At 39.6% G+C, this 19,957-nt stretch overlaps 1 protein-coding gene across 1 annotated transcript in view; it reads right to left on the minus strand.

Annotated features, from left to right (window-relative positions):
- Positions 1-270: 270 nt before the first annotated feature.
- Positions 271-19,957, minus strand: part of tmem167b (transmembrane protein 167B) — a 31,348-nt gene continuing 11,661 nt past the window's right edge. The window contains exons 2-3 of the mRNA XM_060845134.1: positions 7,575-7,706; positions 271-2,532 (exon numbers count right to left, since the gene is read on the minus strand). Coding sequence (XP_060701117.1) covers positions 2,450-2,532; positions 7,575-7,706 — 215 coding nt within the window. The 3' untranslated portion in view covers positions 271-2,449. The remainder of the gene's footprint in view (positions 2,533-7,574; positions 7,707-19,957) is intronic.

A 19,957-nucleotide genomic window follows, 5' to 3' on the forward strand; every position in this document is an offset into this window, starting at 1 on the left:
GTTTCCCAATATTGTTACCATCAAGTTTTGTCAACATCAGACACCAAATTATTTAAATGAGGCCTTGCATCAGGAAAGTTTCCATCTTTGCAACCCATGCTTACACAAACACGTAATCTCCATAATGACATCAACGTTTAAACTGCATTCTCAACTTTGAATTAGGAATACATACCTAACATGCAAGACAGCCACAATAATCACTTTCACCAGACATGTATGTAATAGTTCAAGACAAAAAGGTGCCAAGATATAGCCAGCAGCAAAAAAAACCTTTTATTTGTTTATTATGATTTTCATGATCTCAGTAAGCACTATAACATTTATTTTGCATGGACTACCATCTCCCCTGTGATTAAACACTCAACAGACAGACAGTTAAAATTGAATTATGAACAACTGTGTCTTGGGTATAATGTTGGAGGATATTTTGCACCCATAGTACCAAACTGCAACAACTGCCTTCATATAGTATGTTTGATCGCAAGTTGTTCTTCAGTTGGAGGAATATATTTTTAATTTCCTTTGTTCTATCAAATGTTTGGTAGCATGTAGCTCTGGCAGTTTTACTTTAAATCAGTCTGTTTGAACCCTTCATAATGAGAGCAGGCAAACAACTTCTATATCTAGAGTAAAGAAGCATTACTTAACGATATGGTTTCAGATTCAGTCTAACCTTTAAATATAGAAGCAGCAGCTTTGTTACTTCCTATATTCTCATGATGAATAAAAAAAATCTGCATTTACTGAAAATCTATTGTTTGTCCAGTCAGAAATTTAACTGTTCAATGCTGAATAAATAAATTGATAGCCTCAGCCACAAATCAATTGAAATGTTCTGCTGTCCAAAGCCAAGGAAACCACATCATGGCACATGATACTCTTGTCACTATTTTAGATGTATCTATTCAACCTGCAGCTGACGCATTTATCTGGACATTGTGAAAATAAATATACACTCCGGTTTGGGAAAGCAAAGATTCATATACAGGTCTGGCTACTGGCACTGAAATTGGTAAAATATCTAATGGACAATTTGCTGGCTTTGAGAAAGTTGTCTGGAATGTCTCCAAAAAAAAAGAAATACACGGTGAGAAAAAAAGGGAAAATATCCTAGATGGCTTTCCAACTATTGTAATGAACAATTGCAGAATCTTCACAACGCATACCTGAATTGGTCATATACACCTTCAGTAGGTTGGGATTCCTGAGGGTGTTGCTAATATGAGAAAATAATTTTTTTAAAAAACTCAATATATCACAGCATCCAGTGCATTAGCAATTGCACATCTGGGGAAATAAGAATCCTGTGACAGGCACAAACAGTGCTGCAATTGCCCAAAGTCTGATCTTAGCAAATCCATGTCCGAGAATACAATTGCTCAAAGGGTGTTGTATATGCTGCACTAAAACATTTCACTGGTGCCACAGTCAGTATTGCTCACTTCAATTTCTTCCTCTCTGAACAGCTATAGAAAGAACACAACCTCAAATCCAGGTGCACTCTTCAAAAGATACAAGAAAAACTGTATTAAAATTTAAAACACATTATCCTTGCAACAGTTGTTTTTATTTAATATTGTACTTTTCAAAATAATGATAATCCCTTGAAGTGCAGATAACATTTTGCAAGAAAATATGCTGCAACTTCAATATCAAAAGGAAAGAAATGTCCAACAAATCGACTACCTTCATCTCAGTAACCATTGGGTCAATAAAACCAATGCAGTCACCTTCTTACAAGTAAGGACTTTTTAAGGCAGGTTGGGCATCCTCATCATTACAAAGTCACTTTACAGATTCCAGTTTATAACTGCTGTTTTTTTGGTGAAGTATCTCATTTATAAACTTTACCACAACACCCTAAATTATGAATAAAGCATTACATTTTTAATCATGGTATACATCATTTTAGGAAGACATAGCAAACATAGTCAATTGGATCAACGTACAACAATCGCATTATCTTAGACAAAATATGCCAAGACAAAATTTCCTGTTTTAAATTGAAAATTTAGTAGCTGATTAAATTCAGAAATTGAAAAAGAAACCCTATTTTAAATGATCTCAGGATTATAGTTTCAATTCAAAATATTTCTAAACTTACTGACCCACATAAATACTTCCTTCAAAGCTGAATACTCAAAGATGTTGACTAATTGTCTGACTAGTCTTTCATGATGTTGTTTTCAAGTGAAACAGAAGATTTGCTGTAAGCACACACCTTGGAATAAAGATACGGATTTAGTACGGACCATGTATATACCAGCAATTTACTTTTCCATTAGTTAATGTTTCTTCCAAGCACCTCCAGGATAGCACGAGAGGGTAAACGGTATAGTGTTCAGTTCTTGTACAGAAAGGAAACATTATCTGATCATAATCCTTGTTGCATGTTTTTCTAAATATTGTTCCTCTTACGTTCTTCATCATATTTGGATCACGGTGGTCATTTAATAAACAAAACATAAACACCCATGACAAGGCAAGACAGTGCAACTGGTACGTGAAGTCTTGTTCCTATTACTGCAGCTGTAAAGAAACATAGTTATATTTAAAATCAGTACAATAATGCTTCCTCACTTTTGTTTTCTTTAAAAATACACTAGGATACATTGCAAATATCACATTCAGAATCATCTCAAAATAACTTTAATGAGGTAGCACAATGCAAGATTTAACATGTGGCATGGAGCAGAAATTCTGGTAGACATTTTGCCTCAAAGTTTCTTAATCTCTGCTGTACTGTATGGAGACTCAAAAGTTTAAAAGTTAAAAATCATACACAACACCAGGTTATAGTCCAACAGGTTTAATTGGAAGCACACTAGCTTTCGGAGCTCCACTCCTTCATCAGGTGATAGTGGAGGGCTCAATCCTAACACACAGAATTTAGAGCAAAACTTTACAGTGTGATGTAACTGAAATTATACATTGAAAAATTGACTGTCTGTTGAGTCTTTCATCTGTTTGAATACCATGATAGTTTCACTTCTTTCATGTGAAAATCACAAAACCTTTTTTTAAAAAGTTGCATTCTCAGGTTAGCTGTTAACAGTGGGTGACGGACACCTGGAAGTACTCACGGATGCCCTCACAAGAACGGAGTACGATGTCCAACTCATTGACCGCCAGTTCCGATGTGCCACAGCAAGGAACCGTAATGACCTCCTCAGGAGACACGTGCTGCAACTGATAGGGTACCCTTTGTTGTTCAGTATTCCCCAGGAGCTGAAAAACTATACCATGTGTTTCGTGACCTGCAACACATTATCAATGAGGATGAGCACCTCACCAAGACCTTCCCCATGCCTTCACTACTTGCCTTTAAACAACCGCCAAACCTCAAACAGATAATTGTTCGTAGCAAGCTGCCCGGCTCTCAGGACAACGCCATACATCCCCCTGTCACGGTAGGTGCTGCAAGATGTGTCAGAGTGTGGACATAGATACCACCATTACGCGTGGGGACACCTCCCACCATGTACATGGCAGGTACACGTGACTCAGCCAATGTTGTCTACCTTATGCGTTGCAGGCAAGGATGCCCGGAGGCATGGTACATTGGGAAACCGAGCAAAGGCTACGAGAACAGATGAATGGGCACTGCACAACAGACAGGCGTGTTCCCTCCCAGGTGGGGAACACTTCAGTGGTCCAGGACATTCGACCTCGGACCTTCAGGTGACCATCCTCCAAGGCGGACTTCGGGACATGCAGCAGCGAAAGGTGGCTGAACAGAGGCTGATTAGTTAAGTTCGGTACCCATAGGGAGGGCCTCAACCGGGACCTTGGGTTCATGTCACATTACAGGTGATGACCATTGCACTATACACACACACACACACACACACACACATCCAGCACATTCTCGCTCTCGCGCGCACACGCTTATACAAACAAACATACACACACACACTCACAGACTTAAGACACTCTACGCGCACACATGCATACACTTTCTCACACTCAACCCCCAACCCAGACACACACACAGACCCACATGCACATATATATTTTGTGGGGTGAATTTGTACATGCAAAGTTACATTGTACTTTGCTCAAAAACTGCATGAATTAATTAAAACTCTGTTATCTCACTTTTTAGATTAGAATCAATCTAAACATCATGGCATAGACAGAGAACACAGGGGGCTAGCACCTTCAACATATTGTCTAGCTATTACCCACTGTTAACAGCTAACCTGAGAATGCAACTTTTAAAAAAAAGTCTTGTGATTTACATGAAAGTAGTGAAATTATCATGGTATTCAAACAGATGAAAGACTCAACAGACAATCAACTTTTCAATGTATAATTTCAGTTACATCATACTATCAAAGTTTGCAATAAATTCTGTTAGGATTGAGCCCTCCACTATAACCTGATGAAGGAGCGACGCTCCGAAAGCTAGTGTGCTTCCAATTAAACCTGTTGGACTATAGCCTGGTGTTGTGCGATCTTTAACTTTGTACACCCCAGTCCAACACCGGCATCTCCAAATCATGACTCAAAAGTTTAGGCAGAATCATTGAGATGTACAGCATGGAAACAGACCCTTTGGTCCAACTCGTCCATACCAACCAGATATCATAATCACGTGTTATACTATAGGACACTACTATTATAGGATAAGCAAAACAGAAAACAGTCAGGGAATTCCTACAGGCATGGCAATTATCCACAGATTCAAATCACTAAGCACATTGACCTGGACCCAATATACCGACCACTGCAACGGACAGCTGGAACTGACAACCGGAAGCGGTAGATTCAAACCGCGACAAATGCCAGAGGAAAGATCAAACAAGTGCTTCACAGGAGGCTCCCAAGCACTGAGGATGTCACCTAGACAGGGGACGAAACGTCTGCAACACAAATTCCCAGCTCGGCAAACAGAATCACAACAATGAGTACCCGAGCTACAAATCTTCTCCCAAACTTTGAACCCTTCCTATTCGTTTACCCATTCAGATGCCTTTTAAATGTGGCAAATTGTACCAGCCTCCACCACTTCCTCTGGCAGTTTATTCCATACACACACCACCCTCTGCACGATACGTGGCCCCTTTTAATTTTTTCCCCTCTCAGTCAAAACCTATGCCCTCTAGTTCTGGACTCCCCCACCCCAGGGAAAAGACTTTGTCTGTCTGTTTACCCTATCCAAGCCCCTCAAGTTTTATAAACCTCTATAAGGTCACTTCTTAGCCTCCAACACTCCAGGGAAAACAGCCCCAAGCCTATTAAGCCTTGCCCAATCCTCCAACCCTGGCAACATCCTTGTAAATCTTTTCTGGAATCTTTCAAGTTTCACCTTCCGATAGGAGGGAGACCAGAATGACACACAACATTCCAAAAGTGGCCTAACCAACAGTTGCAACATGACCTCCCAACTCCTATACTCAATGCACTGACCAATAAAAGAAAGCACACTAAATGTCCCCTTCACTATCCTATCTACCTGCGGCTCCACATGCAAGGAACTATGAACCTGCTGAACGAAGAGACTTAAGTGCAACACTCCCCAGGACCTTCCCATTAGGTGTATAAGTCCTGCCCTGATTTGTCTTTCCAAAATGCAGCAGCTCACATTTATCTAAATTAAACTCCATCTGCCACTCCTCAGCCCATTGGCCCATCTGATCAAGGTCTGGTTGTACTCAGAGATAACCTTTGCTGTCCACTACACCTCCCATTTTGGTGTCATCCGCAAACTTACTAACTATACCTCCTGGGTCCACATCCAAATCATGAAAAGCAGCAGACCCAGCATCTATCCTTGTGGCACACAACAGATCCCAGGCCTCCAGTCTGAAAGGCAACCCTCCACCACCTCCCTCTGTATTCTACCTTCAAGCCAATTCTGTATGCAAATGGCTGGTTCTCCCTGTATCCCACGAGGTCTAACCTTTCGTCACAGAGTAGCAGGAAGAACTGACAGGAGTCACAGTGGATTACTTCACACATACTACTAACCTGCTCACAACGATACTAGTTGAGAGTAGGGTCAAGTGTCTTGTGAAGAGAGAAAGAGAATTGGTGCTTTGAGTCCAGTATGAGTCTTCTCCAGAACAGAGATTGTTGAAAAATTGATTTTTTTATACTTTTGACAGAGAAGCAAAAAGACAGATTGGTATCGAGGCCCAGTGAAAAAGCCAAAGTGGTTGTTAATGGTGATGAAACAGGGAAAGGTAAAATAAGTTAGATTTGATTTGATTTATTATTGTCACATGTACCAAGATAAAAGGAGAAGTATTATTTTTAAGGAAAATCACACCCTAAATAAGTACATTAAAGGTAATAGAACAGACTGCAGAATATTATGTTACAGCTACAGAGAAGGTGCATAGGAAGATCAACTCTAATATATGAGAGGCCTGTTCATAAGTCTTATAACAACAAAAAAAAACTGTTCTTGAATCTGTTGGTATGTGTTTTCAAATATTTGTACTTTCTGCCCAATCGAAGAAGGTGCAAGACAGTATAGCTAGGGTGGGAATGGTCTTTGATTATGTTGGCTACTTTCCAGAGGCAGTGAGAAGTATAGACAGAGCCAATGGAAAGAAGGCTGGTTCTCGTAATGGGCTGGGCTGCATTGGAATAGAATGTTTTCTATGGTGCATCTATAAAAAATGGCAAGACTCATTGTGGACATGCCAAATCTCCTTAGCCTTTTAAGTAGGTAGAGGAATTGGTGTGCTCTCTTGATTGTAGTGTTTATGTGTAATCTTCCGACGAAGTACAACACAAACGTGAGGAACACCACCTCATTTTCCACTTAGGAATTTTACAGTCCGAGGTCTCAATATTGAATCCCACAACTTCAGAAATTAACCACATTATGTCTGTTCTCCATTTTTCTTATGTGGTCTAACACCCCCTCAACCCTTGTCTTGTTGATTTTGCTCGTAGTAGAAAAGACCATTCTCTTCCTTTCATGTGTTAATTAATACTTATTTTACACATTTTTCTCCTTTACCAACTTTAACAATCCCTTTCTCTTTGCACAGGGTCTTCACACCATATGCCCTTTTGCTCCTCCTCTGCCTCTGTCAAAAGTATATTTTAAAAAACTATTCTCCAACATCTTTCAGTTCTGAAGTTGTTATACTGGACTCAAAATGTTAACGCTGCTTCTCTTTCCACAGATGCTGCCAGAACTACTGAGTTTCTCCAGCATTCTCGGTTTGTTTCAGATTTCAGCATCTACAGAATTTTGCATTTTTCTGTTATTTGCATTGTCTGATAAATATTTATTCAAGATGTTATAAAAATAAACAAAAATATTGCTGGACATAGAGAATATCAAACTCAATTTATTTTATGACTTGAAGATGATTTTAATTCATGATTTATTAAATCTCATGCTTTAATCCAGTGTAGTTACAATATTTAACTTACAAATCAAATCTTTTTAATCAAAACCAATTAGTTTACCCCTCAAGAATACACAATACAAACTTGAGCAATAAGTCATTCAAAATCCAGATGATCTTTTTATTATTTGTGATTTTGTCATATCCTAAAACAGATTAATGTTTTTGTTCATTAAATCTAATATCACATCAATTTACCTTTGTAAAATACACCCCATACCCCTTTCTTTTCAGATAGTAGCCACTTATTTAGTCGGGGAACTTTCTTTAGGTATGCACAGGTGCATATAAAAAGCAAGCCAAAGACCAGGAGTCCATCGAAAGAATATACTGCAAAACAGAAGTGGTTTTGGTTAAAACTGAAATAGTCTTCTATAATTCATTTAAAATACATTCTTTAGTGTTAAGATGATATAAAACTCGTAAATATATTCAACATTACTCCAGTATGGGGTTTTACATACAAGTCAACAGTTTTCCAGCATCAATCTTGCAACTTAGTTCTTAATATTAAAAAATACAAAACTCGCACAGGATAACTTCATCTCTTTTTGTAATGCTGCTGATACATAACAGGTAACTTTTCACAAATGAGAAATTGTTTCTCTGATAAATTGGTTGGTTTATAACTGCCGGTCGTGATGTTGATTCAAGTTGCAGCCAAAACAGAAATATCAAGAAAACATGGCTACATGACCAAATGTACAAATGAAATTATTTCGTGGCTTGGGACTCTAGCCTCAGGAACAATAGATGTGCTGTAGATTCATGGACCAGAAGTGGTAAACCTGCTCCCTCAGTTGACGTTGGGGACAAGCCTCCCTTCTCAACTAGGCCAAATGAGGAAATTTCTTTACCATCAAACCATCAATCAGCTCAGGGAGGAACTTCCATCCACACAATCTCGTCTGTTGGCGAAAGGTAGCATGGACCCCTCTTGTGGAAGGAGCCCATCAATGGTCATGAATAAGATGAAATTCCCAAGTAACTCAAAAGGTAGTGCTGGTAAAATACTGGCAGAGACAGGTAGGCAACAATCATGGCAATATCATGCCACCTGTTTTTAAATCGCCACTCATCTCCACACCACAGCAGCCAGCCTGCTCGCAGGAGGACTATAAAATTCCACTCATTGTGGTAAATGACATTTCATAAAGTCAATTTAAAATACTATGTACTACTCGGAAGCATTTCCTGTCAGCTACAATTAAAATGTATCTGTAATACATAAAAGTTAAGATTAAAAGACAAGTTATTCAAAGTATTCAATGAAAAGTATCTAAGAAAATAAAATTCCAGAGGCTTGCAATTGACTTTAGGAATTTTTTAAATTTACTGGTGGGATGTGGATTTCTCTGGATGGACAGTATTTTTATTGTCCATCCCTTGAGAAGATGCCTCCTTGAATGGCTACAATACACATGTACGATCACATTTTTAAAAAAAAGACAAAGCCAGAGCTTTGGCCCACAGAGAAATACAATTAATGTCAGCATGAAGGCACTCAATTTCCATTAACTGCATTAGAATTTAAGGTTTTAAAAGAATAGACAGAAAACTTTCATAGGAGATTCCTGCTCGAAGCTGCCTCTGAATTTTACTTTTTTTTTGCTGTTTTTAATCCATATGTCATAAATAAGATAAAAACTGGTGTTAGTACACATATTTACTGACAGTTTTAAAAACAGTAACAGGCTAGAGACCCAGTCCACAATCAGAACACGTAGATGAGGAATTAGAACCGGAAACCAATCAACATCCTGTTACTCAACAAGTGCTGAAAAAGCTTAAAATATAGATAGAGTTTAGGGAAACAGGAGGAGAGACAGAGAGACAGAGAGACACACACATCGATGAAAACACGTTCCAGTTCTAAGAATTGGAAAAGCAGTTAAAGGTTCAGGAAGAACTTGAACTGATGGAAACTGCCAGGTAAAACTTCTCTCCACTCCGTAACTGTCCAAATTTCCTTGTTAGAGAGTCAAGTTTTGAAGCCCTTAACTATGCTAGTTACATTCCTAAATTTTAAGAGGGTGATGTGTAGTCCTTCTTCACTACTTTTGAATGGGGAGCAGGACAGTTACAATGGCCACAAGAAATGAGAACCTTCATGTTTCAGGATCAGTTAACAGGGAAGGCTCGAAAAGTCTATTCCATGTTGGCTCGTGAAATGGCCATTGATTGTAATCAAAGGTTGCAATTCTTGGTCCACTAGAGCAGTCCTAAAAGACATACCTCAGAGGGGTGCATAGAACAACCAACAAGGTATCTTCACTGCAGATTCTAACCACTTCAGAGAATTTGCCTTGTGTGAAATCCACTCAAATAACTCCTCAGGATTGCGAGAGTGTTTGTCCTCAATGGGAGCACCATAATCCTCTCAAAGTGAGCAATTCTATTTCCTTACTCAGATACTGGAAACACCCAATCCCCAATGTCAGGGAGGATTTGAAACTTTACTCTTTCCTCCCATACTAGGACTCCCATCACTAAGAAATTTTTACCCAAGATGACATTATCTGGGGATATTAAGTGAAGTGATGTGACCAGAAGCCAAGATTGCACCAAATAAATCTAATGTGAGTGGAATGGGAGAATAAATGAATACACCTTTACTTGCTTCTTTCTTTAATCAGAATGCATGTCACGAGGACAAAAGGTATCACGAATAGATAGATTTATGGCTGGTTTAAAACACTCAACAGCCCAATAAGCATTACTGTTATAAAAACAGAAATTGCTGGAGAAACTCAGCAGGTCTGGCAACATTTATAAACAGCAACTAACAACCCGTATGAGCTCTCCGAAAGTAATCAACCTCCTTTCATTCAAAAGGCACAACAGAAATTATATTTCAGCATTATTCTTTAGAAGACCTTCAAGGAGATTTTTATCCATATAATAAAAGAGTAGATTTGCTTGCAGTTAGACAACAGATCAGCCATGATCTCATTAAATGGCAGAATATGCTTGAGTGGCTGAATGGGCTACTTCTGCTTCTATGCTCCTGAATAACAAAATTATCAATTGCTGCCACAAAGGAATTCCAGATCACTAATTCCTACTTTGGACTTTTGAACTCCATCTTAAAAAACAAGGACATTGATAAACTGGCATTCCTTTGTTGATTTGTAGTCAAGCTGTTGTTTATTAAAGAACTTTTTTATTCTTCTCAATCCGTTCTCTTCTGATTGCTTTATGTTTATCTGTGTTGCAAAGTATTACTCTCCATCTCTTCCATATTTAAGTATGTGTGAGAAAAGCACTGAGCATGTTCATTCAACATCCATATTCTGAAAACTGTACACTTGTGTTACAAACAAAGGAAGCAGATAAATATGTCACCATAGTTTAAATAAAGGGGCAAAAATTAAATCGCAGGTTTGTTTAATGTCTGGTGGTGAGAATAAAGAGAAAATAAATGTTTTTGAACTCACAATTGGTTTGTAACACATTCTGAACACTATACGCTTGTATATGGATGTTAAATGAACAGGTTCATTGACTGAAGTATACAGGATTTGGCTGTCTATTATCTCCAAGTCAGGGATTGATGCATGATATTGTAGAGCAATTTGTCATTTCCTGGTTGTGTGTTAAAGTTATTAACTGTACAAGTGTTGAAAATGAAAAATATTCCAGAATATTAGGCACTGGTATTCTTCTCCACACAATTTCTAATTTATAAAAAAACTATAATATTGTATTTGACAAATAGGTCTAATGTATATTGCACTACTCCAATCCATCAGTACAGAAAATAGCTGTGGATGTAAACATTGTATTTTATTAACTCTAACAATTATTATTGCAAAATGCACAACATAATAGAGCTTTTATTATGCATTATACATGTGAAAATTAAAATCATAATCATAGACTAATAACATCACAGAACCAGATCCTTTGGTCCAACTGGTCTGCGCCGACCAGATATTCTAAACGGATCTATTCCCATTTGCTAGCTTTAGGCCCATATCCCTAAACCCTTCCTATCCGTATATCCAGATGCCTTTTAAATGTTGCAATTGTACCCATCTCTACCACCTCCTCTGGCAGTTCGTTCCATACACGGTCTACTCTCTCGTAAAAAAGGTTGCCGCTTAGGTCCCTTTTAAGTCTTTCCCCTTTCACCTTAAACCTATGCCCCCTAATTTTAGACTCTCTTACCCTGGGAAAAAGACCTTGGCCATTTCACCCTATGCCCTTCACGACTTTATAAATCGCGAAAACGTCAGCCCTCAGCCTCCAATTCTATTGGGATAAGGCCCCATTCTATTCAGGTAAAAAATGAGGTCTGCAGATGCTGGAGATCACAGTTGAAAATGTGTTGCTGGTTAAAGCACAGCAGGCTAGGCAGCATCCAAGGAATAGGAAATTCGACGTTTCGGGCATAAGCCCTTCATCAGGAATGAGAAGAGAGTGTGCCAAGCAGGCTAAGATAAAAGGTAGGGAGGAGGGACTTGGGGGAGGGGCGATGGAGATGTGATAGGTGGAAGGAGGTCAAGGTGAGGGTGATAGGCCGGAGTGGGGTGGGGGCGGAGAGGTTAGGAAGAAGATTGCAGGTTAGGAGGGCGGGTGCTGAGTTGAGGGAACCGACTGAGACAAGGTGGGGAGAGGGGAAGTGAGGAAACTGGAGAAATCTGAGTTCATCCCTTGTGGTTGGAGGGTTCCCAGGCGGAAGATGAGGCGCTCCTCCTCTAACCGTCGTGTTGTTATGTTCTGCCGGTGGAGGAGTCCAAGGAACTGCATGTCCTCGGTGGAGTGGGAGGGAGAGTTAAAGTGTTGAACTCCACCGAGGACATGCAGGTCCTTGGACTCCTCCACCGGCAGAACATAACAACACGACGGTTAGAGGAGGAGCGCCTCATCTTCCGCCTGGGAACCCTCCAACCACAAGGGATGAACTCAGATTTCTCCAGTTTCCTCATTTCCCCATCCCCCACCTTGTCTCAGTCGGTTCCCTCAACTCAGCACCGACCTCCTAACCTGCAATCTTCTTCCTAACCTCTCCGCCCCCACCCCACTCCGGCCTATCACCCTCACCTTGACCTCCTTCCACCTATCACATCTCCATCGCCCCTCCCCCAAGTCCCTCCTCCCTACCTTTTATCTTAGCCTACTTGGCACACTCTCCTCATTCCTGATGAAGGGATTATGCCCGAAACGTCGAATTTCCTATTCCTTGGATGCTGCCTAACCTGCTGTGCTTTAACCAGCAACACATTTTCAACACCATTCTATTCAGCCTATCTTTATACCTCAACCTTCAATCCGGCAATATCCTTGTAAATTTTTTTTGCTTCAAGTTTAAATAACATCATTCTTTTAGCACAGAGACCACAACTGAATGCAGTATTCAAAACGTGGCCTACCAATGTCTTGTACAGCCGCAACACGACGTCCCAACTCCTATACTCAGTGTACTAATAAAGCAAGCTTCCCAAATGCCTTCTTCAGTAAACAGAAGGCAAAAATACACACAAGCTCATCCTCACTGATCTGCCAATGTTTGTATTGGTAGGAGTGACTACTGCACAGACTTTGTGGAGATACAGTTTGTTGTGGAGACAGCATGAAAAAGAGGCCCTTCACCCTACTTGTCTATGCCAATCAGGTTTCCTAAACTGAACTCGTTCCACTTGCTTTGTTCTCCAATCTATCTATCTATATTCTGCTGCAACTTCTGACAGCTCCCTTCACTATCTGCTACTCCAATCTTAGGTCATTAGCAAATTTGCCGATTGGACTACCTAAATCTCCCTCTAGATCATTTACGTATATCACAAACTGGTCACAGTTCTCCATTTTGAGAAACTCACTTTCACTCAGTATTTCTTTATCCATCTACCCTGGACTCCATGCGACTTCACTTTCTCCATCAGAGAAAAGGTGACGATGCGGAACCTTATCAAACACCTTACTGAAGTCAAGTATATGGTATCTAAAGTCCTTCCCTCATCATTCAACTTTGTCACTTCCTCAAAGAACTTCTATTAAGTTAGTAAGATATGACCTTCCTGTATAAAATCATGCTGCCAATCATTGATAAGTCCAGCTTCTTGCAAATGTAAATAGATCCCATCTCCCAGTATCTTCTCCAGTAGCTTCCCTACCACTGACGTCAGACTCACAGGTTTATAATTACCTGGATTATCCCTTACTACGCTTCTTACACAAGGGACAACAATAACAATTCTCCAGTCCTCTGGGACCTTACCAGTGTTCAAGGATGCTGCAAAGATATCTATTAAGGCCCCAGCTATTTCCTCTCTCACTTCCCTCAGTAACCTGGATAGATCCCATCCAGATCTGGAAATTTGTCCATTTTTATGCATTTTACAATATCCAAAACTTCATCCCTCCTTATGCCAACTTGACCCAAAGTAATGCACCTGAATTGGAAGGGGACTAATATACTGGCAGAAAGATTTGCCAGAGCTATTGGGGAGGATTTAAACTAGTAAAGCTGGGGGAGGAGGGGGGGGGGGGGGGGGGGGGGGGGGGGTGCGCTGGGACCTTTTTAATTCTTTGTTTCAGATTGGCCCTACTTTCCAGATATTCTTCCAAAGCTTCATCTGTTTTCAGTCGCTTAGACCTTATAAATGCTTCCTTCTTCCTCTTAACTAGTCTCACAATTTCACAAATCATCCATGGTTCCCAAATCTTGACATTTCTATACCTCAGTTTCACAGGGTCATGTCTGTCCTGAATTCCAATCAACCTCTCTTGAAAAGCCTCCGAAATATCAAATGTGGATTTACCTTCCAACAGCAGCTCTGCTCAAACAACCCACATTTTCCAACTCCAGACGAATTTTGCTATAATTGGCCTTCCCCCAATTTAGCATTTGTCCATGAATATTCTAAAACCTATGGAATTGTGATTACTATTCCCAAATAATCCCCCACAAACTTCAACAACGCGGCCAGGCTCATTCCACAACACCAGGTCCAGTATGGCCCTTTCCAGAGTTGGACTACTTACATACGGCTCAAGAAAATCCTCCTGGATGCTTCTTATAAAATCTGCTCCATCTAAATCGCCAACACTAAGTGAATCTCAGTCAATGTTGAGAAAATCAAAATCTCCCATCACCACCACCTCTGACATCTTTCCATAATCTGTCTAGATATTTGTACTTCAGGCCTCCCAACAGCGAGTGTGAGATGCAGTACAACCCCAACATTGTTATCCCACCCTTCTTATTTCTGAGCTCTGCTCATATTGCCTCAGTGCTCAAGTCCTTCATAATGCCCTCCTCCAGCTGTGATATCCTGTATCACCAGTAATACAACTCCTCCGCCCTTTTTATCTCCCTCTCTATCCCACCTGAAGCATCTATATCCTGGGATATTCAGTTGCCATTCTTGTCCTTCCCTCAACCAAGTCTCAGTAATAGCAATAACATCATACTCGCTGGTACTAATCCAAGCCTTAAGATCATCTGCCTTATCTACTACACTTCTTGCATTAAAATAAATGCACTTCAGACCACTTGTCTTGTTACACTCATCACCTCCTTCCTGCCCACTCTTCCCCTTAGTCACGCTGACTTCATTATCCAGATCCTTACAGGCTTTGGTTATTATCTTCTAACTGTCAGCTAACCTCCTCATTTGGTTCCATCCTCCTTGCACATTGGTTTAAACATTACCCAACAGCATTAGTAAAAACATCCTCTAGGACATTGGCTCCTGTCCTGGCCAGATGTAAACCGTCTGATTTGTTATATTCCACCCGCCCTCCTGAAGCAGTCCCAGTTTCCTAAAAATCTGAAACTCTCTGTTCTGCACATTCATTCATCCTGCCTCTTGAATTCTCATGTTTTCAGATTTTACAACAACTTATATTTCAATAGCATCTTTAACAAAGTAGCCGGAGACTTTTTACAGGCATTTTACAAAACAAAATATAACACAAAGCCACACAATAAGACATTAGGTCAGATTACCAAATGTTGGTCAAAACAGCAAGTTTTAAGGAGTGACATAAAGGAAGAAAGGAGGTACAGAGGTGGAAGAAATTCTGGAAGTTGAGAGCTTAGGCAACTGAATGCATGGTCACAAGTAGTGGCACAATTAAAACTTGGATTGCTGAAGAGATAACTTGAAGAGTTGAGGATTTGTAAATCACAGAAACAGGAATAGAAGAACTTGAATACAAAGATGAGAGTTTCAACATCATATGTTGCTTAACCAGTAGTCAAGGCAGGTCAGTCAGCATGGGATGATATATCAGGGCTTGCTGCCAGTTAAAACAAGATTAGCAGTGTTTTGGATGCTCTGAAGTTTATGGAGGATTAAAATGTGGGAGACTAATCATTAGTTCATTGGAATAGTTAAGTCTAATAAAGGCAGCATTAGATGAGCTGGGCCATGGCTACCTATTTGTATCTCTGTGATAGTCTTTTAATTATTGGTGGACATTTATTTAAAAAAAACTTTGCAATGCATGTTTTTTCTAAGTTCGCTCTCAATTCCAAGTTGCTCTCCCTATTAATTTTGTTAGAAGATTTGATATTGAATTAAATATTATAATTTACGTACAGTACCAATATACTTCTGATGGCTCAATTAGGACTACATAAATCTGATTAGTTAAGACAATGTATAGTCACTTGCTCTGTTCACCCAAAGTTCCACATCCACAGGCAGCAAGCTGATTCAGCTTCAGAATACTGCAAGCACAGTGCAGAAGAACAAAGAAAATCTGTTCGCCAGAGTAAGTGCCAGCGCCATTCCCCACTGAGTGCAAAAGTCCAGCCATTTGTATTGTACTAACAACTTTCCCAGGACAGCTGCTCAAAATAAAGCTTTTGTACCATGCAGAACACACATTCCTTCAGAGCTACAAAATCTAGCTGATAAATATGGAGCAAGTGCATTCAAAGTTCACTTGAAAAGGTGCAAATATTGCTCAGGTTTTATTATGTTCTTTTACAGAATTAAAATCTTACCTTTAAATTATTATTCCCCCACCAAATGTGACCTGAAAATTACTATTAGATGTTGTACGGTATTTGAAATGTAAGGCATGAAGTGTGTGCAGTTGTAAGTAATGCCTCTACAATAATGTATGTGGCTACTAGCAAATGCCTTGTATTTTTACCAGTGTTAGTGCCAGTGCTTTTCATTATCTTTACTAATGACCTACTCTAAAAGTTCAACCACCCCACTAGTTGCGGATGAAACAGAGGTTTGTACTACTAAAACGTTTGTGAATAAGAAAAATGCACTGCAAATCTCAGTATGATAAGAGAACAGGTCTGCAAACTGGCAAATAGTAGTTAAAAGAGATAAAATGTAGGGTTGTGAATGTGGGCAGAACAACACAAAGCATACACAGCTTGCTACTTTATAGATTGTAAAGAAAAGATCTTCTGCACTGTATTGTACAATTCTCTAAGGTCCACGAGAAGTACCAAGTGACAGCCAAAGAAAATAGGTCATTAGGTTGTAATTTCAGGGCAATTCCATATGATAACATAAAACCAGCCAGTTTTGGTCTTCATGTGGTGAATGATATAAAGGTTTCATAAAAGGCCAATTAAAATTGGATTAAAAGGCCACAAGAAGGATATACAATGTAAAATACCTAGCATAACCAAAAATATATTTGTTTATTTAACATAACATAATACACTTAATATAATAAATTCTTCTTGGAAAGTCTTAAAGCAATACATGACACAGAGCCACATAAAGAGTAACACCGCAGAAGATAAAAGGATTGGTTAATTTTAAGCAGGATTGAAAGGAGCAAAGAGTTGTAGATAGGAATTTCCTCCCTGTATCCTTCTACCTGTGTGTTGGGCTTTGGCAGCTAAAGGTACAAATAACAATCATACAGCAAATAAAATCATGAGGATCATGACACAAAACAGGTATTCCAGAGGTGTGCGCGCTGCAGGAAATTAAAGAGAAATGGAGGGCAAAGTAATGCAGGAACATTAAACAAGAACGTGAATTGTTAAGACAACTGTTGCTTAACCAGGAGCAAGTATAGATTAGGGGTCAGTGAGAACAGGTCAATGCATAAAGGATTTGGTGCTAATAAAGAAAAAGAAACAGGTTTTGCACTACGACACATTTAAGCAGGTTAAAAGATGAGATTCAGAAGACAATGAGACTGAGCAGGGATGATTGTGTGATGGAGACAGAAATCACTGCACACAAAAATGTAGCTGTAAAATTAGCTGAATCTTCAGGATTAGCTATCAATGTCCAGGAAATTTCAGGGAAACATTTTCAGGTTTTGTAAAGTGATTCATTTTTGCTTCTCTGTTGGTGGTTGAACATGATAAAGCTTAAAGCATCACAGAGCACCTGTTTGTCTTCTCCTGCCAATTGTTTTCATCCACTGTTACGTACTTCAAAATTATGTCTAATAAATAATCACTGGGTCATTTAATTCAAATGACTGACTGGTCATAGTCACTTCCACCTAGGAACCCTCCAACCACAAGGGATGAACTCAGATTTCTCCAGTTTCCTCATTTCCCCTCCCCCTACCTTGTCTCAGTCCCAACCCTCGAACTCAGCACCACCTTCCTAACCTGCAATCTTCTTCCTGACCTCTCTGCCCCCACCCCCACTCCGGCCTATCACCCTCACCTTAACCTCCTTCCACCTATCGCATTTCCAATGCCCCTCCCCCAAGTCCCTCCTCCCTACCTTTTATCTTAGCCTGCTTGGCTCCTCATTCCTGAAGAAGGGCTCATGCCCGAAATGTCGATTCTCCTGCTCCTTGGATGCTGCCTGATCTGCTGCGCTTTTCCAGCAATACATTTTCAGCTCTAGTTATAGAGATGTACAGCACAGAAACAGACCCTTCTATCTAACTGTCCATGCTGATCAGATATCTTAATTTAATCTAGTCCCATTTACTAGCACTTGACCATATCCCTCTAAATCCTTCCTATTCATACACCCATCCAGATGCCTTTTAAATAGTCATGTGAGAAGTCAAAGCCCTGGTTTTGTTTAGGAAGTTCAAATCAAAAGTCTGCAAGTAACCTGACTCTATTGTTATTTATTGTTTGAGAATTTTTCTGTTCTTTGTGAATTATTGCTTTTGTGTGAAAGATTTTAATGCAAAGATTTGCTTTAGACATGTGAACAGAAAACATGTGCACATCCATAAATCATTTTGAATTCTGTACAGAAGAGATATTTATTAATTTCAACTGAAAAGTGATGTTTATTCCCAAGATTAATGCTGCAAGCACATTTTGGTAGATTAAAGCAGGTGTGATCTGAAAATAGTATTACTTGGGCTAAATAAAGCAGCATATGGAACCTAAATACATGCAAACGTTGTTTGGGCATTCGTCTAAAAAAATCTTTAGTATTCAGCAATTTTCTCTGCTCAACATAAAATTAAGTCACAACTACTAATTATTTGATATGAAACCACACAGACATGAAAATGTACTTACTATCTGCTTTAACACTGAAAGCAATTGTCAAACACAAAACCAGTCATAAAAACTGAAGGACAAAGAGCAAGTTTGAAACTTCTGAAACAGGAAAATGTTGCACTATTGGAGATGCCATCTTGAAGATGAGACATTTAGGCACGGTGCCATCCAACTGCTGGTGTAAAGATTTTAATAAGGGTACAATCCTTTTCAAAAGGATGGGAAGTATCCCTAGTACTCTAGCTAATATTTATCCCCCAATCATCACATATTATCTGGTCATTATCATGCTGCTATTTGTAGGAGTTTGCTGGCTCTCATATTTCCTAGTACAAACAGTATCTACATTTTGTAAGTACGTCACTGGCTGTAAAACACATCTGGTGATCATGGAAAGCATTCCGTGACAACAAGTTTGTCTTTCTTTGTCTACCTTAAAAAGTACTATAGACCATAGTTGCCTTTAGCACAGGAAGGATGTTCCCTAAAATGGCTGATGCCAGAACACAGATCACAATCTAAAAGGTTAGATGTTTAGCCACTTAGGACCAGGATGAGAAATTTCTTCATCCAGAGAGTGGCGAGTCTGCAGAATCCTCTGTCACCAAGTGGTTGATGCTAGACTAGACTGAAAACTATTCCTGGGTAAATCTACAGCAGAATAGGCGAACAGGGGGTGGGGGCACATCACAATTGAGGAGATCATAAGTCTAGTCCCTTTAAAGATGACATATAGGACCAACAAGCCCAGCGAATCTTGGATGTCTTGGAATATTTAGGACTAAATATGTAAATTAGCTTGCTGAGCTTGAAGGTTTGTTTTCAGACATTTCGTACCACACTAGTCATCAGTGAGAGTCTCTGTTGAAGTACTGGTGGTATGTCTCACCTCTCTGTTTATAGGTCTTGGTTTCTTAAGGTGGGTGATGTCATTTCTGGTTCTTTTTTTTCCAAGGGGAGGTAGATAGTTTCAAAATCAATATGTTTATTGATGGAGCTTCGCCTATCCTAGGATGTGTGTGTTGTCCTTCTCTGTTCGTATGTATTGAAACTAGTGATAGTGGGTCATGTCTTTTGGTGGCCAGTTGGCGTTCCTCTCATCTGTCCAACCCAAACTTTGGGTCCGCTGCATGGATGACATCTTTGTCATCACAATACG

Source organism: Hemiscyllium ocellatum, chromosome 26, assembly GCF_020745735.1.
Source record: "Hemiscyllium ocellatum isolate sHemOce1 chromosome 26, sHemOce1.pat.X.cur, whole genome shotgun sequence".
Taxonomy (NCBI): Eukaryota; Metazoa; Chordata; class Chondrichthyes; order Orectolobiformes; family Hemiscylliidae; genus Hemiscyllium; species Hemiscyllium ocellatum.